The sequence below is a fragment of the Coenobita brevimanus genome, chromosome 108 (assembly GCF_032717465.1).
Source record: "Coenobita brevimanus isolate Jiangsu-jjx chromosome 108, ASM3271746v2, whole genome shotgun sequence".
Lineage (NCBI taxonomy): Eukaryota > Metazoa > Arthropoda > Malacostraca > Decapoda > Coenobitidae > Coenobita > Coenobita brevimanus.
The window spans coordinates 8,703,139-8,726,122 of NC_137061.1; the positions used below are offsets into that span (position 1 = coordinate 8,703,139).

A 22,984-nucleotide genomic window follows, 5' to 3' on the forward strand; every position below is an offset into this window, starting at 1 on the left:
TATTCACGTATATATGTTGACTAGGAACAGAGACAAGTTTGAACTTCACAATAATTGATGTTTTTGTGCGTAAATGTGGGGAGACAGCACAAGCTAAAGGCATGAATACATTTTTTATTTGTCTGATGTTGAGTAAGACCGGATTTAGCAACTATGTGAGCACAAGCAAAATATTTACACTGAACCCGCCTATAAAGCTTATATTGCTGACTGTAGCAGAGCATGACCTTAGTGGTGTTGCGGAAATACAGCCCAAGTTAATCTGTAGCTTTTCAGTTTGTCTTAGATTTGATAAATACCCATATATAAAGAAGAAAACCTGCTCAAGAAATCTGAGAGAAGAGCACAGAAGAGCAATGAGTAGAATGGAAACACATTTAAGACCAAACAGAGTCCACCCTTAGAGTAACAGGAAACGTTTGAGAAATAAATAAATACCTGAAGCCCTGGCTCGTGTTTCCCTTCCACCCAGTGGGTCTCCCCAGCAAACTGTTTCTCACGCCTGTGAGAAGTCAGAGGATTCCAGGATATCCACTTCACTCAGGATATCATTCAAGGAATACAAAATCAGCAGTGATTTTGAATTCCTTCAGTGATGTCCTGAATTACATAAAGATTCTGAAACCCACTGACATGCCACACAGTAGGGAAACGAGTTGTTCAGGAGGCCCATTAACCCGCCTGTTTTCATGAACCAACAGCATACTAGTTGCCACCGATGCCAGCCACATATACAGTGTATCGCCTTGTTAAGTAAAGGCAGAGAACTACTGAAAGGGAAGATGAGAGAGCAGAGAGCGGAAGCAGTTCAGTTTACCAAAGTACAGGTCCCATTCTGACTCCCTTTGACCCCATCCTGACCCCAACCTGACCCATTTTGCCCCAGCCTGACCCCAACACCTGCCTGACGGCCACAGGCAGTACAACACCACGCTCCCCAACCCAGCCACGGGACAGGTGGAGCGGAAGCCATGCAGCTGAGAGGTGATTATCGAGTCCTACCTGGCCGCATTGAAGTTTCGTCTACGGAAACCAGTGACGAAGTTGGTGAGAACTTCATGCTCCTCGCTGGGCAGCATGGGAACAAGGGAGACAAGCCAGTTATCAATACAGTCACAAATATCACTGTCCTTCATAGCGTCACGAAGGACACAAACAAACACACCTACAGTAGGCCGGTATTCTTGTGGGTTAAAAGGGTTTCCAGCAACCCTTCCGTAGCGACGTCTTTTTTTTTTTTTTTTTTTTTTAATTTGTCCTTGCTATTTCCAAGTGATTTCATTTTGCTTAGTAGAATGGGTGGCTACCATCACCCTGGGAGGAACTACCATGAGAGTAAAATGTGGTAACAAGCTTGGTAGCCAGCCACGCAAATGTCATTCTAAAGTAGGGAACATTCAGCCACATGTACAGTCACTACGTGATCTTTATTCTGAGTGACTCTACACAGAGTCAAAGTCCAAGCTGAGACTCTCATACTGTTACAAGTCTTATGACGCATCTCAGTTTTTTCAACAGCTTCCAGCAACTGTTGGGAAGTAATGAGCTGGGTTTAGCACTTGGTTTAACTTCCTGTCCAAAGAACATATCAGCTGTGCCAAGGTCAACCCCAATACGAGGATTCCTTGACAGGACAAATGGCGTCAATTTTAGATTAGATTCATTTAATCTAGAAGAAAATTATCCAACTGGAGTGGTTGTATTAAATCTTAATCATTTCATTATTAAGGCCGTTCTTTGTAGCTGAACGAAATCACCAAGAAGCAGCAAAAACACACTGAAGAAAAGGACGTCACCGAACTCAAGGGAAAATATTCCCTTGCATACTGAATATATATATACATACATACATACATACATATATATATATATATATATATATATATATATATATATATATATATATATATATATATATATATATATATAATTATATATATATATATATATATATATATATATATATATATATATGTATACTGTAACAAGGAAGGGGTATTGGAAGTCTCCTTAACTGACAAGAATACGAATCACTCACACCGTCATTCCCACTTATTTCATCTCAGCTACACTAATTATTTTTCTCTTCACACAATTTCATTTGAGGGACAGGCTGCAAGTCGTGTGGACAAATTATGAATTACACCCAAGTTCAGAAAGTGTGCTTAAATGTAAAAATAACCTGCCTTAAGTGAAGCCAATTCGGACCAAAATTATTGTCGCAGTCTCACAATTGATGCAGTTTAAGTACATGGGCATAATTCATCTATTTGAATATTTCACGGTACTGTGAAACAAATAATAAGTGGCATACTGAACAGCTTATAGGTTTAAGGAATGCAAGACGTTAACTATGTGGTGCTGCGCAAGCAGAAACATTAGAATAATGAGAATCACTCAATGCAGATTTAAGTAGAACCATGACACAGTTAAACAAGAATGTGTGAGATTTGACAGTGATTCAGCACCAGAAGCATCATCATCACAAGCAGCAAATATCTAATAATAAGAATCACTAAATGCGCATAGAGATGAGATCCTTGTAGTCAGAAAGGCGAATCAGACAAACACAAATTTTTAGGTTTCATGTAAAACAGGTTGATTGAACAGGTGCTACACCGTGATTTTGTACACTAAATTTCGTTCTTTCTGAGATCAAGTTCTCCTAGTCAAATCGTATTTTCTTGTTACTGAGACATTTGTATAATAATGGACCATTTTCTGTCTGTGTAAGGGTTTATTCAGCTACTTCTCTTGGACGCGTGCACCTATTTTGATGAAACTTTGCAGGAACACTCCCTACGGCCCCATATTTTGTATAAACTGTTTAGTTTCAAAGTTTCGAAAAATATTTTATTTCCCAAAACGGTTATTATTTACCAAATGGGCGTGGCGATTCCACCTATATTATAACAAACTCACGATCTCATGGTAAGTGATTCTGGTACATAAGAAACACAGTTAACTCTTCCACTGCGAATGCAAGAAGTGATTGGAAAAAAACAAAATACACTTTTTGGGGGGTATGTAAGAAAGCAACCAGGCACTGTTTACCCAAAATCTCTCTGACTGGCTGCGTTCAGTCGACTTTGGCCACGTTATTTACTAACCATTGATCCGACAGGACGTGCTAGTGTATTTCGTGTCAAAACAATGGGAAACTTAATGATTTAACCAAACTTAACCTAAACAAACCAAACCTAATCCAACCTAACCTCACTTGCCTTTGACAGCCAGCTTTCAAATGTAAAAATGTGCGTTAGGAGTGTTAAATATGGACGGCTAATGGCAGAGGTCAGCAGAATCTTTATGCATTCTAAATCCTCATTTATAGTTTTCAGTGGTAAGTTTATAAAAATCCCCAGTAGTAGCGGTAATCCAGGAATAATAACAAGTAACCTGTGAAAGACTCAATAGAAAATATGGAAAGGCCACGTCCTTTTGGTAAATAATCATAATATAGCTGCCCCCCAGTAGTCTTTTTTTTTTTTTTTTTTTTTTTTTTGTAACGGAGCCAACGGTGCCAAGTCCATTTTCTTCGAGCCTTACCACACACCAATTTCTTCATATATATATATATAATTTAATTCAAAGTTCAGAAAAATAAACAAAGGATGATGGACCAAATCAATATAAGCCGCTGTAAGTGACCTTAAACGAGTAGTAATGAGAGCAAAAACTTGCATCTCATCACTCATATTTGGCTGATTCGCCCTCCAAGCATCTCACATGAAGACCCGTGTCACCAGGAAGCAAGACGCAGGTTATGCCAACAGGAAGGAGGAAGGAAGAGAAGGGTTTTGTTGTCACTCACTTGATGTCAATGCCTCCTCCTGTCCTGCCTCCCGTGCCCCCCGGAGCATAGGACACCGTCTGATCCCCCGCCTCGAAGGAACACTCTACTCGCACGGTGCGGTCTGACTCCTGCATGATCAGTGGATGTTGCTGTACCACCACTGTGTTTACGAACTTCCCGTCACCCTGCAACCACGAGAGAAAGAAGTTAACCCAGTGATGACGGAAGGCCACTCAAACTGAAGAAAATTGGTGGCAGCTAAAATGGTCCAGGTTTCTATCATCCTCAGAGGCCCAGGTACAGCAGACACCTGGAGGCAGTATGTGGGTACAGGTTCTCGGTAAATCAGAGTATATATTATTAATTCAGTTGTAACGATGCCAAATTTGATCTGATGGGAAGGAATACTGTGCTATGTGAATATAAATGAAGAGAACATGTCTGCATAACTCTTGCCCTCTATTTTTCTCTGCTATTCCTGCTTCCAGTAGACGATTTTATTTAACTTATGGGAGTCCTCTTAATTTGAAGGGGTTATTAAAGGTTATTATGCATGCCAACAACTTCGATATGTCTAGCAAATCGATTAATGAAGGCTGCATCTAACCAATATAGTTTGATATATCTCTTGCAAGGTAAATTAAACCACCAGGAGATACCAATAAGAAAAATGTCATCGGAAAGAAGAGGCTGTAAACTGCTCCCTCACCTCCTCCACTGTTCCACATATGGTGCCGAGTGGAACCCTTAGCCTGAGTTGCGTCTGCCTGTTCCCCATCTCGAAACAGGCCTGGGCGTTCCCCGTGGCGTATACCCGACCCTCAAAAGGCGACCCGAACGAAAAGGTCACCAGCATGTCCGTGGGGGTACAGTCTACCTTCACTGTGGGGAGGAGTAGTGGTGGGTGGTGAGAATAGCAGCTGTTGTAGTAGTTTTAATGGCAATAATAGCAATAGGCCTTGAGTTGAGCTTTCATTGTCGTTCTCTTGTTAAACACACACACACACACACACACACACACACACACAAAGAAGATTAGCAGCGGTAATATATATTAGCGCTTAGATGGAAGAGGAATATGTAAGTATTTAACAAAAATCTATGCAAAATATAAGCATAATTATAATAAGTAGGGACACAGAATGAAAACATGTACAGAGGCAGAGTTCATTTCGTTGACTGCCAAGATTTTAAGAATTCAACCTTCGTCATGTGCAGTTTCAGAGTTACCCATCCAGGCACTTTTATCCTTTTTTCTTTATTTTTTTTAATTCTCATCTTTCACATCTCGTTTTGCTACACATTTACTTTCCACAGATAATTTTCATACTGTTCAAATTCATTAATCGTGATTATCATTCACATACCATTTATTACAGTGATGTCATTTGATTTTTAGTTATAATTGGTTTACGCCTCTAGATGTCCCAAGGGTTATTATGGCACGTAAACAATGGTGGAGGGGAGACACTGCTACCTCGGCCTCTGTTCCATTTCACTAATTATAGACAACACGGGGTTATAATCTCTTTCCTCTGATCCTTACCTGTCTTACAAGCGCCTTTCTCCGCGAAGAAGTAGTCTCGCTCCACCTGAAGGGCGTTCTGGCCACCCGCCGTGAAAGTGTCATCAGAACTGAGCGAACATTCCCTCCTAAAAGACTGAACACAAAGAAAGTAACAATTTTAGTTTTCCTTCATTATGGTTACGCTGTACATAGATTCATAGATAGATAGATAGACAGATAGAGAGATAGATACATAGAGATGGATAGACAGATGGGTACATATATACTGGAAATCTCATCACAGCTGGCTCTTATATCGTGTAGGGTTAGACAGACTAAATTTGACAGGTGGTCCCAGGTGGTAGCAGGGACTTTGCGTATCTAACCTGGGTGTGGTCTTCTCACCTGGTAATTGTAGCTGCGGCAGGTGAAGTCCCTCTCTATGTCGCAGTAGCCCTGGCACTCCTGGGCGTCAAACACGTTGGTGAAGAAGCGATCGAAGTAGGGCAGGAAGCGACCCTCGTAGTTGGCGTAGTCACAGTTGGGGGGGTCTTGGGGGAGAGGGAGCGAGGTCAGAGGAGAGGAAGGGGAGAGGAAGGGGGTTAGAGAAGGGGAAGGGGAGAGGGAGGGGGTTAGGGGAGGGGAAGGGGAGAGGGAGGGGTAGAGAAGGGGAAGGGGAGAGGGAGGGGGTTAGAGAAGGGGAAGGGGAGAGGGAGGGGGTTAGAGAAGGGGAAGGGGAGAGGGAGGGGTAGAGAAGGGGAAGGGGAGAGGGAGAGGGTTAGAGGACGGGAAGGGGAGAGGGAGGGGTAGAGAAGGGTCCGGGGAGAGGGAGGGGGTTAGAGAGGGGGAAGGGGAGAGGGAGGGGGTTAGAGAAGGGGAAGGGGAGAGGGAGGGGGTTAGAGAAGGGGAAGGGGAGAGGGAGGGGGTTAGAGAAGGGGAAGGGGAGAGGGAGGGGGTTAGGGGAGGGGAAGGGGAGAGGGAGGGGTAGAGAAGGGGAAGGGGAGAGGGAGGGGGTTAGAGAAGGGGAAGGGGAGAGGGAGGGGGTTAGAGAAGGGGAAGGGGAGAGGGAAGGGAACTGAGGAGGGAAAGGTGAGAGGGAGGAGGTTAGAGAAGGGGAAGAGGAGAGGGAGGGGGTTAGGGGAGGGAAAGGTGAGAGGGAGGAGGTTAGAGAAGGGGAAGGGGAGAGGGAGGGGGTTAGGGGAGGGGAAGGGGAGAGGGAGGGGTAGAGAAGGGGAAGGGGAGAGGGAGGGGGTTAGGGGAGGGGAAGGGGAGAGGGAGGGGGTTTGAGGGGGGAAGGGGAGAGGGAGGGGGTTAGAGGAGGGGAAGGGGAGAGGGAGGGGGTTAGAGAGGGGAAGGGGAGAGGGAGGGGGTTAGAGGAGGGGAAGGAGAGAGGTAGTAGAGAGCGTAGATAGTAAGATACATAACAATGCCACTGGTTTTTCATTGGCTGATGAATTGAACGCCATGTTGGATATACCACCCATGATGAATATTGGACCTTTCGTTCTATAATATATCGTCACTGTTGGAGTACGAAAAATCTATTAAAAAGAACGCAATATTTTCAAACGTATCATCAGCCTAAATCTGGAAATTTTGTGGATGAAGGGAGTGGGAATACAACTCAAATTTAAGATGGTTTCTGAATATGGATTTAATATTCATGTAGGGCATACTGGTTCTCCAAAAGCAAAGAGGAAAAAAAATCACGCAGCCTAGGAAAATTTATGAATACTGAGGTGTTTTTATTTGAACTTGGCCTAAAATTGTCATGCCTCCATCTTAAATGCTGAGTCAGAACAATATATTAACATTAAATTATGGTTCTAGTCACGAAGAAGTGCTTTGAAAATGATGTAATGCCGTATCTGCCACTGAACTTCGTGAAATAATCCACAAAAGGTAGAATATCTGAACCCACTCAGTGAACCTAGAATCAATGAACCACACCCTGATGCTCACCTGGGGCGCACTGGTTCTCCAAAAATTCAACATTCCTGGAACTGAACCTGAACTTTTCCGGGTCCGTACGTCTGGTCTCCCCCATCAGCCGACAGGTCAGGTCCCTCAGGTGGTACACGGCGGACCTGCAGTGGTAGATTAGGTCAGGTTAGGTTAGGTTGGGTTGGACTGGATTGAGTTGGGTTAGGCTATATTATATTAGGTTGGGTTAAAGTCGAATTATTTTATCTTGGGTTAGGTTACGTTGGTTAGGTGAAGTTAGGGTTAATAAGTTAGGTTACGTCTCTCGGGTGATAGACGGTAGCCTAGCACAGCGGCACAGTTCATCAGGTTCACATTAAAACACCAAAAACTTGCTAAATAAAGTGATTAATGGCCGTGGTTGTACCAATAAAGGGCTGGGGTTCAAACTAAGTGGGCTATAGATGTTTGTCCTCCTATACTCATGTCTCTTTACACAGCCTGTCTTTTCAAACCGATGACTTACACACACACACACACACACACACACACACACACACACACACACACACACACACACACACACACACACAGCCAAAACAACACCGTCATATGCACTGCTTTCTTTCCAATCACCTCTTCTCTGCTGCTACTTATCCAGCACGGGGGAAGAGTTAGATTTGGCTATCACTTTCCCTCACAGATGAAGGTATTGTCCTGCAGGAGCTATAAATTTACTAATAATGAGAAAGGTGAACTGCAAGAATCTTATAACCTCACCTGGACGTTCCCTAATGCTCTTGTACTTGCGGTTAGAAGAGACAAATTACATATCAAAGTACATATGTAACTTTAGTACAGTGTGGGCTGACGTGAGAAGCATGGGATAAACTAGAAAACAGTGCCAGTGCCATACCTGCAAGGCAGTGCCGTGGCCCTGAGGCACTCTGCTTGGCACTCCTGGCGAGACCTCACGTTGTTGATGACTCGCCCGTTCACTTCCAGGTCGAAGCCTGGCACTCGCACGAACGCCCACGCCTTCCCACACGCACGTTCTGATGGTGTCACGAATTTGGGAAACGTGAGACAGGAAGAATGTAAACAGGTGTTGTTACCATTCAGTTGGCGTATTGCAATGTTGGTAAGGATAGTTATATGAACATGTAGGTTTCAGAGAGAGAGAGAGAGAGAGAGAGAGAGAGAGAGGCAGGCAGATCGACAAATCGACAGACCGACAGAGATCTATTCAACACACACCCTGCCACTCACCTGGTATGCACACCTTCTCAAAATAGGACACCTCCCTGGCCGGTGTTAATCCTCCTACGTCGTTGGCCGCCGAGCGTTCCAAGGCGTAGCACCGCTGGGCCGTGGAGGGCGAGGTCTCGAGGGTGATGGCCATACAGCGATCTCTGCGCCGGTCACACTCCTTCAGGCACTCGATGGTGATGCCAAGCTGGTCCCGGGCACGGATCTCGTCCCTGAGGGTGAGGAGAGGCGGATCAGGAGGTGGTTGAGGAATACACTGATCCGTGGACCTTCCCTACCGTGATAAAGTGAAATATACAGTGAAATATACAGTGAAATATACAGTAAACCCAAATATATGTTGGTCTGAAGAGGACTAGATTATGGTTTCATCGTTTCGTTGTTCTGAAGACCCAAGGATGTGTTGAAGATATACAATAATTTCATAGGCTAAGGTACGAGAGCAGGGCTGCTTGGGAGTCTATATATCATTTTATGTTTTCATGAATGAAGAAGGAACTGAGGGTTGAAACTGCAAAATTTACCCATTCAAAATAATGCTGAACAAATCAAATCCAAAAGCAAGATATGCCCTGAGATAACTGGGTGTCGAAACTATATCATTTAACAGGAATGGCTTCATGTTTGGTACATTTCATCTGTTCCTCTGTTTGAATAACTAACAAACTAAAGCTTAATTTCAGCTACCATGAAGTGCATAACAGGTGGACCTGATATAAAATTGTAAAACTACAAATACAGACGACTAGGGATGTTGACTATTACATTCCATGCTTCATTGTGTAGTTTAAGTTTCACTACACGTAACGAACAGGCACTCATCCCATCCTAGTGGCTATGACTTCAGCTAACAAACATCTAATCTAACTACAACGAGACAAGAACTGAGTCACAACTGTGTCGGATACAAACTAGACCGACACTCAGCAAACTCCCGTGCTGGAAAGATTTAGTTCCTCCTACTTAACATAGAAAACCGGAATATCTAGGTCGTCACAGAAGTCGTACCAGTGTTGTGGGTGACTACGGGACTATTTCTATCCTTTGTACTTTATCACATGCATTTTATGACGATTTATATTTGATACCACATAAACACACACGGTTCATAGTAGCACACAGGGTTCATAGTTTCTGTTTTAGAAAATCATTATTTATTGACAAGACAGTGATATATGCGGTGTTGGTTACCCCAAGAGGCACCGCATGCTTGGGCGCTGTATGTTGGGGTGGAGGGCCGGGCAGGTTGGATCACCTCACAGTCACTTCACTCACCTCACTCTAGCCCACACACATCAGGATCCTAATGATGTTTGTGCTTCTCCACAATTTGACAATAAACTAATTATTTACAAAGGCAAATGTCCAGAATCTCTATCATCTCGGTGACTCCAAGTCTTTATACAGTACCAAAGCATATAGCGATCAACTTGAAGTAAATTACGGGGTATAAAAGGTCCTTCTTTAAATCAATTACACTGCAAACACAGTTTCATCATCCACTTAAACTTAAGTGTCAAACTTGTGAATCAGAAGAGCACAGAGGTGAGTGTAGTGGCGGAGGTGCGGACGTGAGTATACAGAGCGCGGATCCAAACATGACCAATCACCAGGGGGCCTCAGTCTGCCCTACCCGAACCATCCCAGCGGCTGTCTCTTGGCCCGCGACTTGGCGTAGTGGCCAGGTGAGGGTGCCAGGTAGCTCCTAGACACCCAGCCATTCCCAATTATCCAGTAGGAGCCACGGCCAGCTGACAGGGAAGGGCCAGCTGACAAAGAAGAGCCAGCTGACAAGGCAGGGCCGGCTGACAGAGAGGGACCAACCGACAGGGAAGGGCCAGTTGGTAGGGAAGAACCAGCTGACAGGGGAGGGCCAGCTGACAGGGAAGGACCAGTTGGCAGGAGAGGGCCAGCTCTCATAGGAGGAGGTCCATTACCTTGCCTGGCCTGGTGCCCCAGATGGTCAGAGATGAAAGGCCAGCTGTTGCTAGTTCAGGTGAAGTCAAAATTAATATCGAGGCCACCTTCTGCATTCACTGTCCATCGTGTGCTTCTGGTCTCGCTTAGTGCATTAGGTAACTGTATGGCCAAGTGTATTTGATGCAGTTGTCTCCCTTTTTCGTCCACTGTCTGTCCCCGCTTGCATCATAAGTCCAATCCATTTGGGATGTAGGCACTGTTAGTGTCATTATTTTATAAGGCATGTTCTCCACAAATTTGGCGTCCGAGGTAATGGGTCACTCGACAAAAAAAAAAAAAAAAAAAAAAAAAAAGATTGACAAGAGCTGTTCCCTGAACTGAATTAAATCGTTTGGTGGAAGTCAAGACAACAATATACAGTAATTGCTGTCATATTCAAGACGTTAAAATGTCGTTCTTGTCAGTAGGTAAGGTGGTACTACTGGACCCATGACGCTCTGGGTCAAATTGTAAGGGGCTTTGAAGATTTCTCAACACTTCTTCCGAATTGATTTCTTCTGCACATTAAACCTCAACATCCTCTTGTAAATTACTGACAGAAACTAACATAGAAGACAATGTTAAAGTCCAATATGCAAAATAAATCACTAAGAATGAAATACTACGAAACCTTGTCTGCGAAACAGCCCTCTGCACCACACTATCAGATGGCAATAGTGGGGTGGTTTTCAGTCTAGTGGGTCGTGCTTTGGCTGAAAAATAAAACCCTAGCTTGTTCGTGGGTGGTCAAGAAGCAGTCATAATGGAACTGATCACATTAAATAAAAGAGAAAATTACTCATTATGGTCGATATTATAAATGATGTAAAAGAGTACAAGTGAAGGACTGAGATAAATTTCAACAAGAGACTATAGTTTCATTCGGATACAGTAACAAAAATGAGAAGAAAACGAGTCACAAACAAAGGGTTGGAGTAGAGTTTTAGTAACAACTGCCATCCTTCTTACTGGACAACTTTCAGTACCGCTTTTCATTCTGCCATTATTCGTTTTCTTCTCATACATCAGTGAATGAAGTGAATTAGATTTCCCAGTCACAATATCAAATTCAGATCAAGAAACCGACTGGCGAATAGGCCAAGAATACAACTGGATGGCAACAAGGCCGAACACTCACCTTGGTCCTCTGAGGTCAACACCCATCACCTTGTCGTAGGTCACGGTGTAGGGGCAATCGAGAACTGAAACCCAAAAGTAACGTTAGTTTCTGAACAGCATACCTCATCCCCTGTGCAATGAACCTGAATAAAATCATCTGGTGGTAAAAAAGATGAATCAGAAAAGCTGTCAACAAAGTGAAGTTGGTGATGGCTCCGGCTCTAGTGGACTATGCTGGTGGTGGCTTTATACGATCAAAAGATATTCCAGCCGAGCATTGTACAGTCGCAGTCAACAGCACATTAATGCAATCTCGTAACCATGTTTCACTTAATAATCAGCAAATTCGAATCTTGTTTCATCACTTTGGAACCTCAGAACAGATTGCAGTTGCAGCCAGAGGGCTTTTTACATGTCTTAGGCTCTGAAATACTGAAACAAGATTCTAAAACGTTTGAATATCACAGGTTAACATAGCAAGAGCTCATTGGATTCTGATAGTTTCGAGGCATTGTAAAATTAATGTTGATCGCGACTGTACATGCTAGTAATGATGATATAAAAGAAAGAAAGATGAGACTTTGAACTGTCATATATTAACTGGACGTCTGGACCGGGATACATAACACGTTTCGATCATTTCCTAGCGTAACTCAGGTTTTGAATTGCACGAAGGACAAGGAGGCTGTCGGATTTTCCTTTATCTTCTGTTCTAGCTTCAGAAAATAAATCTTAGTTATGAGACGAAAATTACAGCAGGTTATAACTGTTTTCTGTAGGACGATCAGGGAAAGGAGTGCAAAATCTTCCCTCGTCTAATTGTTCCTGCAAAAATATATCAAAGTTACGACAGGGAATCTATCGTAAATATATTTGAGAATCCCAACCCTGAGCTACATCCAATGTTTATGTATCACACACATCTTTATTAAGTGTTCATACTTCATTCCATAAGTAAAAATTAGTGAACCATGCATATCTATACCTGTATCTATATCTATGTACATATTTATCTATCTATCTATCTATACAATGTTGTATGCAGTACATTTTATTACCATGAATAGCACACTCATTCCTTTGTGTTTTTACATCGCATTTACAGTAGTTTACAGCGATTAATGTGGAGTAAAGTTACACTGTCATCAGTCTATTAATAAAGCATGCACGAATAACTGGCAATGCTTAAGCAGTTTTATTTTATTCTCATTAATCACTAGCGGTTTTCTGTTAGGCTGCTAAACCACTACTTAACCCTTTAGTACCAGGATGCCTTCTTTATCTTATTCTTACAACCATCAGACGATTTAAATCACCTTGGAAAAGACATTGTATTGATGCAGTTAACAACAGTGTCTCTCACCGTTTTGGAGAGGCACCCCAATGTGTCTTTTCAAAGTTAAATGAAATAGTCTGTCGGTAGGGGGGAAAAAAATAGAGAGGCATCATTGTACTAAAGGCGTTGGCCCTCCAGAAGGCAAGTATTTCCCTCAGATCAGTCAAATCATGTGGTGTAGGCAGAATGAAATACTCAGGGGACTGCCTGCCCTCTGATGGGTTAATAATGACACTCTTACTTCTGTGTTCTGGCTTCGCATACTGTATCATGTGAATGTGAACTACACTTACATACTCCATAATTCATTCTCTAATGCTACATCGTGCGCATTCGTCAGGCAATGCTTAAGGACCTTCGCCTTAATAGTACAAATAACTCGGTAGGATATGACTGCTAGGCTACTCAATCACTACTTCAATGTTTATACAGCTGTTGGGTAGATGGATGCAAGCAGTTCTCGTTGCAATGTTTCATAAGCACAAGGACTCTAAATACGAGTAATATCACTATCAAACAGCATGCGTAAGTAGTATCTGGCTTTTAGAATATCGTAAGCTGTTTTCCACACGGCACATGCGCGGGAGCCTAGGTCTGGCAACTTGGATGCTGATACACAATAGAATTTATTAGCATTCCCCTGTCTCATCAATAATTCGATTTTGCAGGGAAGACGTGAAAAAATGAGGGTATAAGTTTCTCATGTCTTGCTCTTCCTGTAGAAATGAATCATAGTTACGAGAAGGAAATAACTTTAAATTTATTGTGGATCTCAGACCTGACTGGGTACTACGAGCGTCATGCTAGGAAGTCTTCAATAATAACCGTGACCAACCTGTCTCTACTGCATCGGGCTGCTCTGCATCTGAGGGTAAGTTAGCCAGTCACCAAAACCGTACCATTAAACAGGTATTTAGATATTTATGGCATGCTCTACTACCCATATCATTTTCATCCTGTTTTTGTTTATGTCAAGATAGTATTTGTAATTCATGTGCTTATTTATACTAACATCATACTCTAATGTCTAGGTAAACTCAGCTGCATTTTTACTAGTGTTGAGGTTAGTATTTCTTTTTCTGGCATTCATAATATACTGAAATGTGTTTAGTTCAATGTTATATGTAGCAACAAGGCATGCAATGGATCATGCTAAAGTTAATAAGCAAATTAATTACATCTCTCGAAAGGATAATTTTATGATTACTGCTAATTGCCAATGTCCTCATCTTATGTGTAACCTTTTTACGGGAAAATCCAAAGGCAACTCTGTCGTGGTGGGGTAATTCTATCAACAAACACCTTTTATTTAATCTGCAACACGATGATGCAAGACCAGCAATTGTAGTCTAGTTTGCAAGGGTTATTTCATCTGCAACATGGTATTTCGAGACCAAACATCAGAGCCTGCATGATATATAAGGTAAGCACGGGAGTCATGCGTGTTCTACAGTCTAAGATATACACCAAATGCTTCAGATGCAACAGAGGTCGTAAATGTCACAAACCTCCTACAACACCTCCTCCTCCACCTCCTACTCCACCTCCATCTCCTGTAGTTCCTCCTCCACCTGCTCCGCCTGTGGAAGAAGAGCAACTGAGACATGGTAAGAGGGAGGAATGGCAGGGAAGGAATCATCGTAGTAATGCTGCTGGAAGGCATGGTGAGGGTGTAAAGGCATCATGGTGTGTTATGGAGGGTATGGTAGGTGTGGTTTGTGTCAGTAGTAGGTCATGGTAGTAACGACATGGTAGCTGTTATAGTAGTAGTGAGTTGTGGTAATGGTGAGTGCTATGGGAGTGGTGTGTCATGGTAGTGGTGAGTGTGTGCCATGGTAGTAATGAGTAATAGTGGTGATTGTAATAGCAGTGGTAAGAGTCATGGTAGTTTTGCTAGTAATGCTGGCGATGGTTAGAATTGTAGTGGTGTTGGTAATGGTAGTGATGAATGAGAGTCATGGTGCTGGTGACTAATGTTAATATTGGTGGTGATGGTAATGGCAGGTATCATGGTAGTGGTGAGGAACTATCATGGCAGTGGTAACAGTAATGGCGGTAATGAAAAAGTCATCGTAATGGTTGTTGTTGTTGTTGAGTAAACCTTGTCCGTCTGGCCGAGGAGACCCATCAACCACAGGCAAGCAGCCATCCCTGCAGGGCCGTCCCGTGCAGTGAATCGAAGTTCCCTTGCGGCAGACAGCGCCTTGCCACAGAGGGACGCGGGGAAAGTGTGGAGGTCTGGTTCTTGGATGGACGCCGCATTTGCGTCTCCACCCAGTTAACAAAGCCACCACATAGTAGGCTTCATATCACTCCGTTATTTAGGTATATGGTTACCACTCAGCGTTTCCTGGGCAAGAGGAAACAATTAGGCTTATCACTCAGTGTAGAGCCTGCTGAAGTTGAAAGAAGAGTAATAAAAAGTGACAGGAATGATGGGAGAAATAAGAGGGAAGGGGGCAGACAGGAAAAAATGGATGATAAAGATAAAGGAAAGAATAGGCAGCACTACATCAAGTGAGTGGATGATGGTGGCCACCCCCTACCACCAAGGCATAATGCTGGTGACTAATGTAATGGTAATGGTCAGCATCATGGTGGTGCTTAGCATCATGGTGGTGGTGAGTAAACATGAGAAAAATGAGTCAAAGTTAATCAAGTGTTACGGGAGAAGCATGCAGGTGAACCAACACAAACCTCCACATGCCACTAACCTGATCCACCTCCAAAGCCTCCACCGAAGCCTCCTCCACCGAAGCCTCCACCACCGAAGCCTCCTCCGCCGAAGCCTCCTCCACCGGAACCTCCAAATCCGTCGTCTCCTCCGAAGCCTCCACCTCCAGTTCCTCCGGTTCCACTTCCACCTGATCCACCAAATCCTCCACCTGAGCCTCCAAAACCTCCACCTCCACCTGACCCTCCAAACCCACCTCCACCTCCAGAACCACCGAAGCCTCCACCTCCACCTCCAGAACCACCGAAGCCTCCACCTCCACCTGACCCTCCTAAGCCTCCTCCATTTCCTCTCCCTCCACCTCCAGACCCTCCAGAGCCGCCTCCTCCACTTCCACCTGAGCCTCCAAATCCAGTGCCTCCTCCTCCTCCACCTGACCCTCCAAAACCTCCTCCACTTCCACCTGAGCCTCCACCAAAACCTCCACCACCTCCGCCTGTTCCACCTGTCCCTCCACCGAATCCCCCTCCTCCGCTTCCACCTGACCCTCCAAAACCTCCTCCTCCACTGCCACCTGACCCTCCAAAACCTCCCCCTCCACTTCCACCTCCACCAAATCCTCCTCCACTTCCACCTCCACCGAACCCTCCTCCACTTCCACCTGATCCTCCGCCTGACCCTCCAAAGCCTCCACCTCCACTGCCACCTGACCCTCCACCAAATCCTCCTCCTCCAGTTCCACCCCCACCAAAGCCTCCTCCTCCACTACCACCTCCACCAAAGCCTCCTCCTCCACTACCACCTCCACCGAAGCCTCCACTACCCCCTGATCCACCAAATCCACCTCCAAATCCACCACCACCACCTCCCGCTCCACCGCTACCAACACCTGTGAGTGCAAGGAAGCGGTAAAATGAAGAGTGTTAGCTTGGTGTTACCCTGAAGAAAGTACTGTGCAATTACTAGTACACCGTCCCTCCAATGAAGCACAGAGGCGAGTAGTAGTAGTAGTAGTAGTAGAAGCAATAGTTGCAACCCCACTCTCGTCTGAATGTGAACCCAGTGGACTGCAGGATGATGTTACCGTTCTGCAGGCCACTATCCTCCTTTTGGGGGGTTAGGGAGGTAGTACAGGGACCCATATATAACCAGGCATCTCCAGCGGCTAGTAGTATCGGTGCCACCACGTGAAGGCGTCCCTCTCCAGACCAAGAAAGAGCTAGCAGTGGTAGTTAGGATCTTGACAGCACAGTTTTAAGAGGAGGAAAGTGGTGCCTCTCTACCTAACACTCTCTGGTGATAGTCTAACAAACTAGTCTAGTCTTCTCAAAGTACATCTAAGCTGAAGGTCGTACTGTCAATCCTGAGACCTGTTACAGACCAAAAATTAAACTTTGCAATATCGTGGCACTTAAAACGGAATATCGTGCAGGAAGAGAACAATACAAAGCAGGTCCTGGTTTCAAAGGGGTTGCCGGATATTGCCTCAAGCCCCTTCGCTATCCAAGGTTTCTTCCAAGATGGCTTTATATGGAGACAGGAAAGACATTGATAGTTGCTCAGGCATTTGTCATTGTAGGTGAGGGACGAAATATGTTTAACTCCAGGATTTGACAGTACGACAAGAAATATTTTAGTGCATAATATAATACTGCTGCATCCTTACCCAGATGAGGGTGTAAGCAGAATACTTATCAGTGTAAATACTAAACATAATACTGCCCTCATCCTCAGTGGTTAGGAAGGCCCTCTGGATCCTCTTCCCTATCAGTTATTATTATTATTATTATTATTATTATTATTATTATTATTATTATTATTATTATCTGCATAAGACACGCCTACGTAATCTTGTATGTTATTTATGTAGTCTATGTTGATATTAGAATAACACAAATAATGTACACGATATTAACTTTTAACGTTTACTGGACAAAACAAATCGCTAAGGAAGAGGTGTTAAGGAGCCTCCTAAATCAAAGAAAATATGGCCCAACAATATTTTCTACTTTTGCAACTCACCCTTACAGGACGGGACGCCACTCTAAATAAATAAATAAATAAATAAATAAATAAATAAAATAGTCTTAGGCCAGGGAGAAGATAACACATTGATATCTTTTTTATCTTTTTCCTTTGAACAGATAGGAATCAACTCTCAAAGCTGAACAAAATCGTCCGGAACAGGTATGATAAAAGCCTTAAGAGTTTTCACGTCCTGGAAGGGTTAGAGAGTGGCACCACAGCAAAAAATCTATCAAGTATATGATATAGATACAGTAAAGAAGAAAAAAAAACAACCTCCCCCAATACACATATACTGTGGGTGCAAATAGGCGTTTTAGATTTAGCGTTTTACTGTAATAAACAAATGCTACTCAGCCCTTTCACTACGATGGTTCCTTCCTTAAATTAAACTCCTCTGGTGACAGGAAAGATACGTTAAACTGCCACCAAAAGTAAAAATAGTAAAAAACCATCAGTATCTCTTGCTCCCATCACCAAAAGAGATATTTACTCCCTTAAATGGATAAAACAGAGTGATGGTAACAAGACACACACGAATACTCGATCATAGTGAAAGTGACAAGCCAACCACTATGCCAGTCAATGTAATACAGCAACTATATTGGTCTACATAAGAGAAGAAGAAACCAAATACCAGGCGTGAAACTATAAACCTGTGCTTCTTGATTTCTAATATTACGGATTTCTAGCCCCCTAAATAGGCCCCTGCAGGTAAACATGGACAAAAATTCCATATCAGCACATGGACAATTGCTCTATACCAGCTCATGGACAATACCTCTATATCAACATCTGTCCTGAAACTTTATGGAAATCTGGACAAAACCCCCACAATCTAAGCCTAGCAACATCTGCCCTGAACTTCAGAAAAAAAAAGTCAACTTCATTAAAAACTCAACTTAACGAAACCTCAACATTCCCACCTGGACAGAACCTCACATGGACATAACCTCTATATTAGCAAATGGACAAAGCCTCTATAGTCTCTCTGCAGTGCAAAATCTCTACAATATATTACCACTTGGACAATACCTCCAATAAATCACCTGGCCTAAAAAGAAAAAGTCTGTTTACACCTGGCCATATCCTGCAGACAGGTACACTTAGACACAATAATCTCTACACCTCATTCCCCCACTCTGCGCCCATCTCCTTGCAACAAAAAATAAATAAATAAATAAATAAATAAATAATCCAGTTAAAATATCAAAAATGTGAAAGGAATCTTAAATGCCATAAGACTGAGTTGGGAGTGAGGTGACTGGGAAAGAGTGGAAGGTGAGAAATATAACTGACTTGTGGCTGTGATTACTGGGGGGAGGTAACGATTTTTGCTTATGCGTGTACCTGCCTGAAACATTATATGATCTACCCCAACTAGTTTGATCCCTCAGCCCCGGATAACTACAGCTTATTCTGCGATGAACTGCAAGTATCGTTATCTACTCAAAGTTCAAAAAGTTCACTTGTTTTAACTTAGTGTAATTAAATAAAGGCACGCATACAATCTCTATGAACACACACACACACACACACACACACACACACACACACACACACACACACACACACACACACACACACACACACAACCCAGAAACCTCCCAATCACACCTAAGACAAAGGTCACACACCTGTTCACTTTTCCACAACTGCATCACGAGCACGACCACACATGTCCACACCTGCCCCATTGCCATACCTGCTTCCGACACCTAAACCGTAGATCACATCCATGTACACACCTGCCCTGCCCTCCACAACTACGACTACAAACCTACCATCCACAACAACACCACGACCACAGTTACTCACACGAGCTTTCCACACCAAAAGCACAGACTACACACCTGCCTCCCCCACTACAGCGTGATAACACACTTTCCTACAAACCTACTTTCCACAGTTACGTCATGATCACACAGCTACACACACATGTTTTCCACACTTACACCACAGACCACACAGCTGCTTCCCACACACCTGCATCCCACAACTTCACCATGCTCACATGCCTGCCCACAGACCAACTTCCTAACACACCCACCCACACACCTACTCAAACGCCTACACTCAAGCCTAAACATAAACCAAACACACTTGCCCACGCCAACCCCCCCACAAACCTAGTCTACCACCTACACACCTACCTCACCCACACCTTCCGCCTACACATTTACCTCTCAAATGACCACCCACATCTGCCCATACCGGCATCCCACATACCTGCCACTACAAACCTACTTCCCACACACCTGCACCTCGCCCACTTACCTGTGCTAAAGTCGGTGCACTGCTTCTCAGCGAACATTGCCCCGCTCATGAACTGGAAAGCGTTGTTACCTGCGATGGTCCCCGTGTCGCTGCTCAGGTAACACTGGTTAGTCTGTGAGTTGGCCTGTTGACACGCAGACAGGTGCAGAAGGAGAGAATTATCAGCGTCGTGGCTACCCTGCCCTACTGCTCATTAATGATTGTTCTGACAGTCCATATGGACAAATCATGACTGTCACCTTAGTTTTTATAACCATTGTCATTTTCATTATCATTTCTTTTTTGTATTAGTAAATGCAAGGAAACCAGGTATAAACAATCATCCTAACTTCATTTCATACACTGCCATATATGTCTCTGTAATTTACAATATATACAAAGCGTTCCAGAGAAGCACTGACTCCATGTGGTGATGCCTGAGGTTACTCACAGACATCAGTGTTCTCGGAAAGTTTATGCCCAACTCGCGCTGGTGATGGTGAATCCGCTACTCTCGTTTAGATGGTGATGGTGACAGAGACCACACATTTCCAACCCTTACTGACAACGGGTCTCAGTCTTACGTATCATTTTTACTAGGAATAAACATTCTCAGGATATTTCACTCCAAAATACATACATTCATACATACACATCCATCCATATATGTGTATGTGTATAGATAGAAAGATAGCTAAATAGACGGATGCGGATATAGATAAAGATGTGTGTGTGTGTGTGTGTGTGTGTGTGTGTGTGTGTGTGTGTGTGTGTGTGTGTGTGTGTGTGTGTTTTACAAATCTCTCTGGCACTCAGAATAGTTAGAGCTGTCCTCGGCATGAAGGTGGTAAACCAAACTCACCGTGCTGAGGAATGAGTAAGACCGACAATTGAACTCCGTCTCGATGTCACAGGCACGCTGGCAGTTGGCGTCAGAGAAGGAGGTCATGGTCTTGGTGGTGTAGATGAGGGCTCTGTCACGCTGGTTGTTCACGTACGAGCACTCCCGGGGTTCTGTTGGGGGTGGGGGGGTTCAGGGGGTGTACAGCTGTGCTCAAGGCTTCCTCTGAACTATCTCAAAAACAGTGTCACAACCTGATGATATCTTACCGAACAGTTGCCATCATAAGTTCCATATCTTGCTATACTAATGATTATGTGAAGTTCGAAGCCATGCTCTCTCTCTCTCTCTCTCTCTCTCTCTCTTTAGATAAACATAGAAAAATAAACAGATTGACAGATTCATAGATATACTGTACATACTGTAATGATCAATCACCTTCTCAGCAATATAATTATCTCCCTAATCATTGCATCCCTTGATGATTCCTTTAATCCAGAAAAAAAAGTAAACAAACCAGTACCCGAAAGAATAGTACAACCTGGATGTATTATTAATGAAGTAAACAAAGCTACTGAAGCACATTAGTACATACTTGGGGCACACTGGTTCTCCATGTAATCCACGTTCGGTGCCGCCTGGAAGGACGTTGGTTTCGAGTAGCGGTCTTGGTCTGACAGTCGACACACCCGCCTTGTGTATTCGTATGACACTGACCGACACACGAACCGTCGCTCCTCCAGACACCGCTCCATACACTCGGCCTTCCTGTATAACGAAGGGATGATAAATGAATAGATACAGATATCATATATTAAGAAATTTTAAATATAGAAATGATAGATGAAGAACTGAGATAAATGTCGAAATGATATATGGTTTAGTCGCAAATGAATGTCGTAAATCAGCTCAACTAGGAAAAATTTCTCTCTTTACTCCCTCTTCCTAGATTATACCTCCATGGCTGCATATAACATCTTCAAGGACACACTGCCTTGCCTTGACAAGGAAACTTGTGCGTCTCTGTGATCATTGGAGCTATACTATACTCTCTTTATTCTAACTTGGCCTAAAATTGTCACCTTGCCATCCTAAATTCTGAGTTGTAATAATAGAATAATACTATAATATGATGCTAGTTATGAAGAAGTGCTGTGGGAAGGATGCAGAGTCATAGTATTGTCTTTTTCTGTCACTGAGCTACGTGGCATAAGCTGCAAAAGACGAAAATCTGGGCCAAGTTAGAGTAAAAGTAGTGTAGTCGGATGCAACCATAGAGAAATGATGAATGCCAAAAAATAATGAACTGACTGGCCTAGAATAAAAAGGTAAATATATAAAAATAAGTGGTTTTCCTTACAAGTTTCCATGCACTCAACTTTTGTGCATTATAAACATTAATTTTTGAGTTTAAAGGAAAGTTTCATATATTTATTAACACAGAGATAAAAAATAAATGAGTGGGAGGAAAATGCAGGGAAGAGCTTAATGAGGTCTCTTTTAAATCCCCTAATGTCAGGTGGATTATTCTGAAGGTGAATAAATTAGAATAAAAGATACTGTAGTGAGGGGGTTAAAACATCAAGTGGCTTGTGTATGTCGATAGACCTAAGATGGGTATATCATCGTCTATCATCATCGTCATCATCAGTCATCATCATCATCATTATCATCAATCATCACAATCATTATCATCATAGTTATCATCAACTTTCTTCATTGTCATCAGTATCATCATCATCAGTCATCATCATCATCATCATCATCATTATTATCACCATAGTTATCATCAACTTCTTTGACCATCATCATCATCAGTCATTATCATCATTATCATCAATCATCGCCATCATTATCATCACAGTTATTATCAACTTTTTTCATCATCATCATCATCATCATCATTATCATCAATATCTCTCAATGATCATCATCATCATCAACTTTTTCCCACCTACGAATTGGACGAAGTAGGATCCAGAGACAAGGAAAAAAAGTACAAAACTGCGAGACCTGTCAGTGAATTGGGCCACACACTCACTCACACATCATTCAAGCTCCTGGAATCCTGGCTCCACCTCACAAGCCTCAGTATAGCTGCTTGATCAAGGTACATAATAACTTGCTCCTCACCTTATTCCTGTCAGCGTTTCTCGATCCTCCCCATCAAGCTCAAAGTTAGGTACCCTGTCGTAGGTCCAGCGCAGCCCACACCCGCCACCTACACCACACAGAGGGAATCATCATCATCATCATCAATATCATCACTGCCACTGTCA

General features: G+C 43.3%; 1 protein-coding gene across 1 annotated transcript in view; it reads right to left on the bottom strand.

Annotated features, from left to right (window-relative positions):
* The window catches only part of LOC145416953 (uncharacterized), a 66,364-nt gene that overhangs the window by 14,415 nt on the left and 28,965 nt on the right, over nucleotides 1-22,984 (bottom strand). The window contains exons 18-36 of the mRNA XM_080285804.1: nucleotides 22,839-22,926; nucleotides 21,301-21,473; nucleotides 20,727-20,878; nucleotides 19,892-20,009; nucleotides 16,356-16,448; nucleotides 16,125-16,313; nucleotides 15,981-16,007; nucleotides 15,624-15,944; nucleotides 14,418-14,489; nucleotides 13,408-13,518; nucleotides 11,593-11,656; nucleotides 8,496-8,707; nucleotides 8,143-8,281; nucleotides 7,266-7,390; nucleotides 5,709-5,854; nucleotides 5,343-5,457; nucleotides 4,506-4,678; nucleotides 3,815-3,981; nucleotides 1,003-1,068 (exon numbers count right to left, since the gene is read on the bottom strand). Of these exons, the coding sequence (XP_080141930.1) occupies nucleotides 1,003-1,068; nucleotides 3,815-3,981; nucleotides 4,506-4,678; nucleotides 5,343-5,457; nucleotides 5,709-5,854; nucleotides 7,266-7,390; nucleotides 8,143-8,281; nucleotides 8,496-8,707; nucleotides 11,593-11,656; nucleotides 13,408-13,518; nucleotides 14,418-14,489; nucleotides 15,624-15,944; nucleotides 15,981-16,007; nucleotides 16,125-16,313; nucleotides 16,356-16,448; nucleotides 19,892-20,009; nucleotides 20,727-20,878; nucleotides 21,301-21,473; nucleotides 22,839-22,926 (2,551 nt within the window). The remainder of the gene's footprint in view (nucleotides 1-1,002; nucleotides 1,069-3,814; nucleotides 3,982-4,505; nucleotides 4,679-5,342; nucleotides 5,458-5,708; nucleotides 5,855-7,265; nucleotides 7,391-8,142; nucleotides 8,282-8,495; nucleotides 8,708-11,592; nucleotides 11,657-13,407; nucleotides 13,519-14,417; nucleotides 14,490-15,623; nucleotides 15,945-15,980; nucleotides 16,008-16,124; nucleotides 16,314-16,355; nucleotides 16,449-19,891; nucleotides 20,010-20,726; nucleotides 20,879-21,300; nucleotides 21,474-22,838; nucleotides 22,927-22,984) is intronic.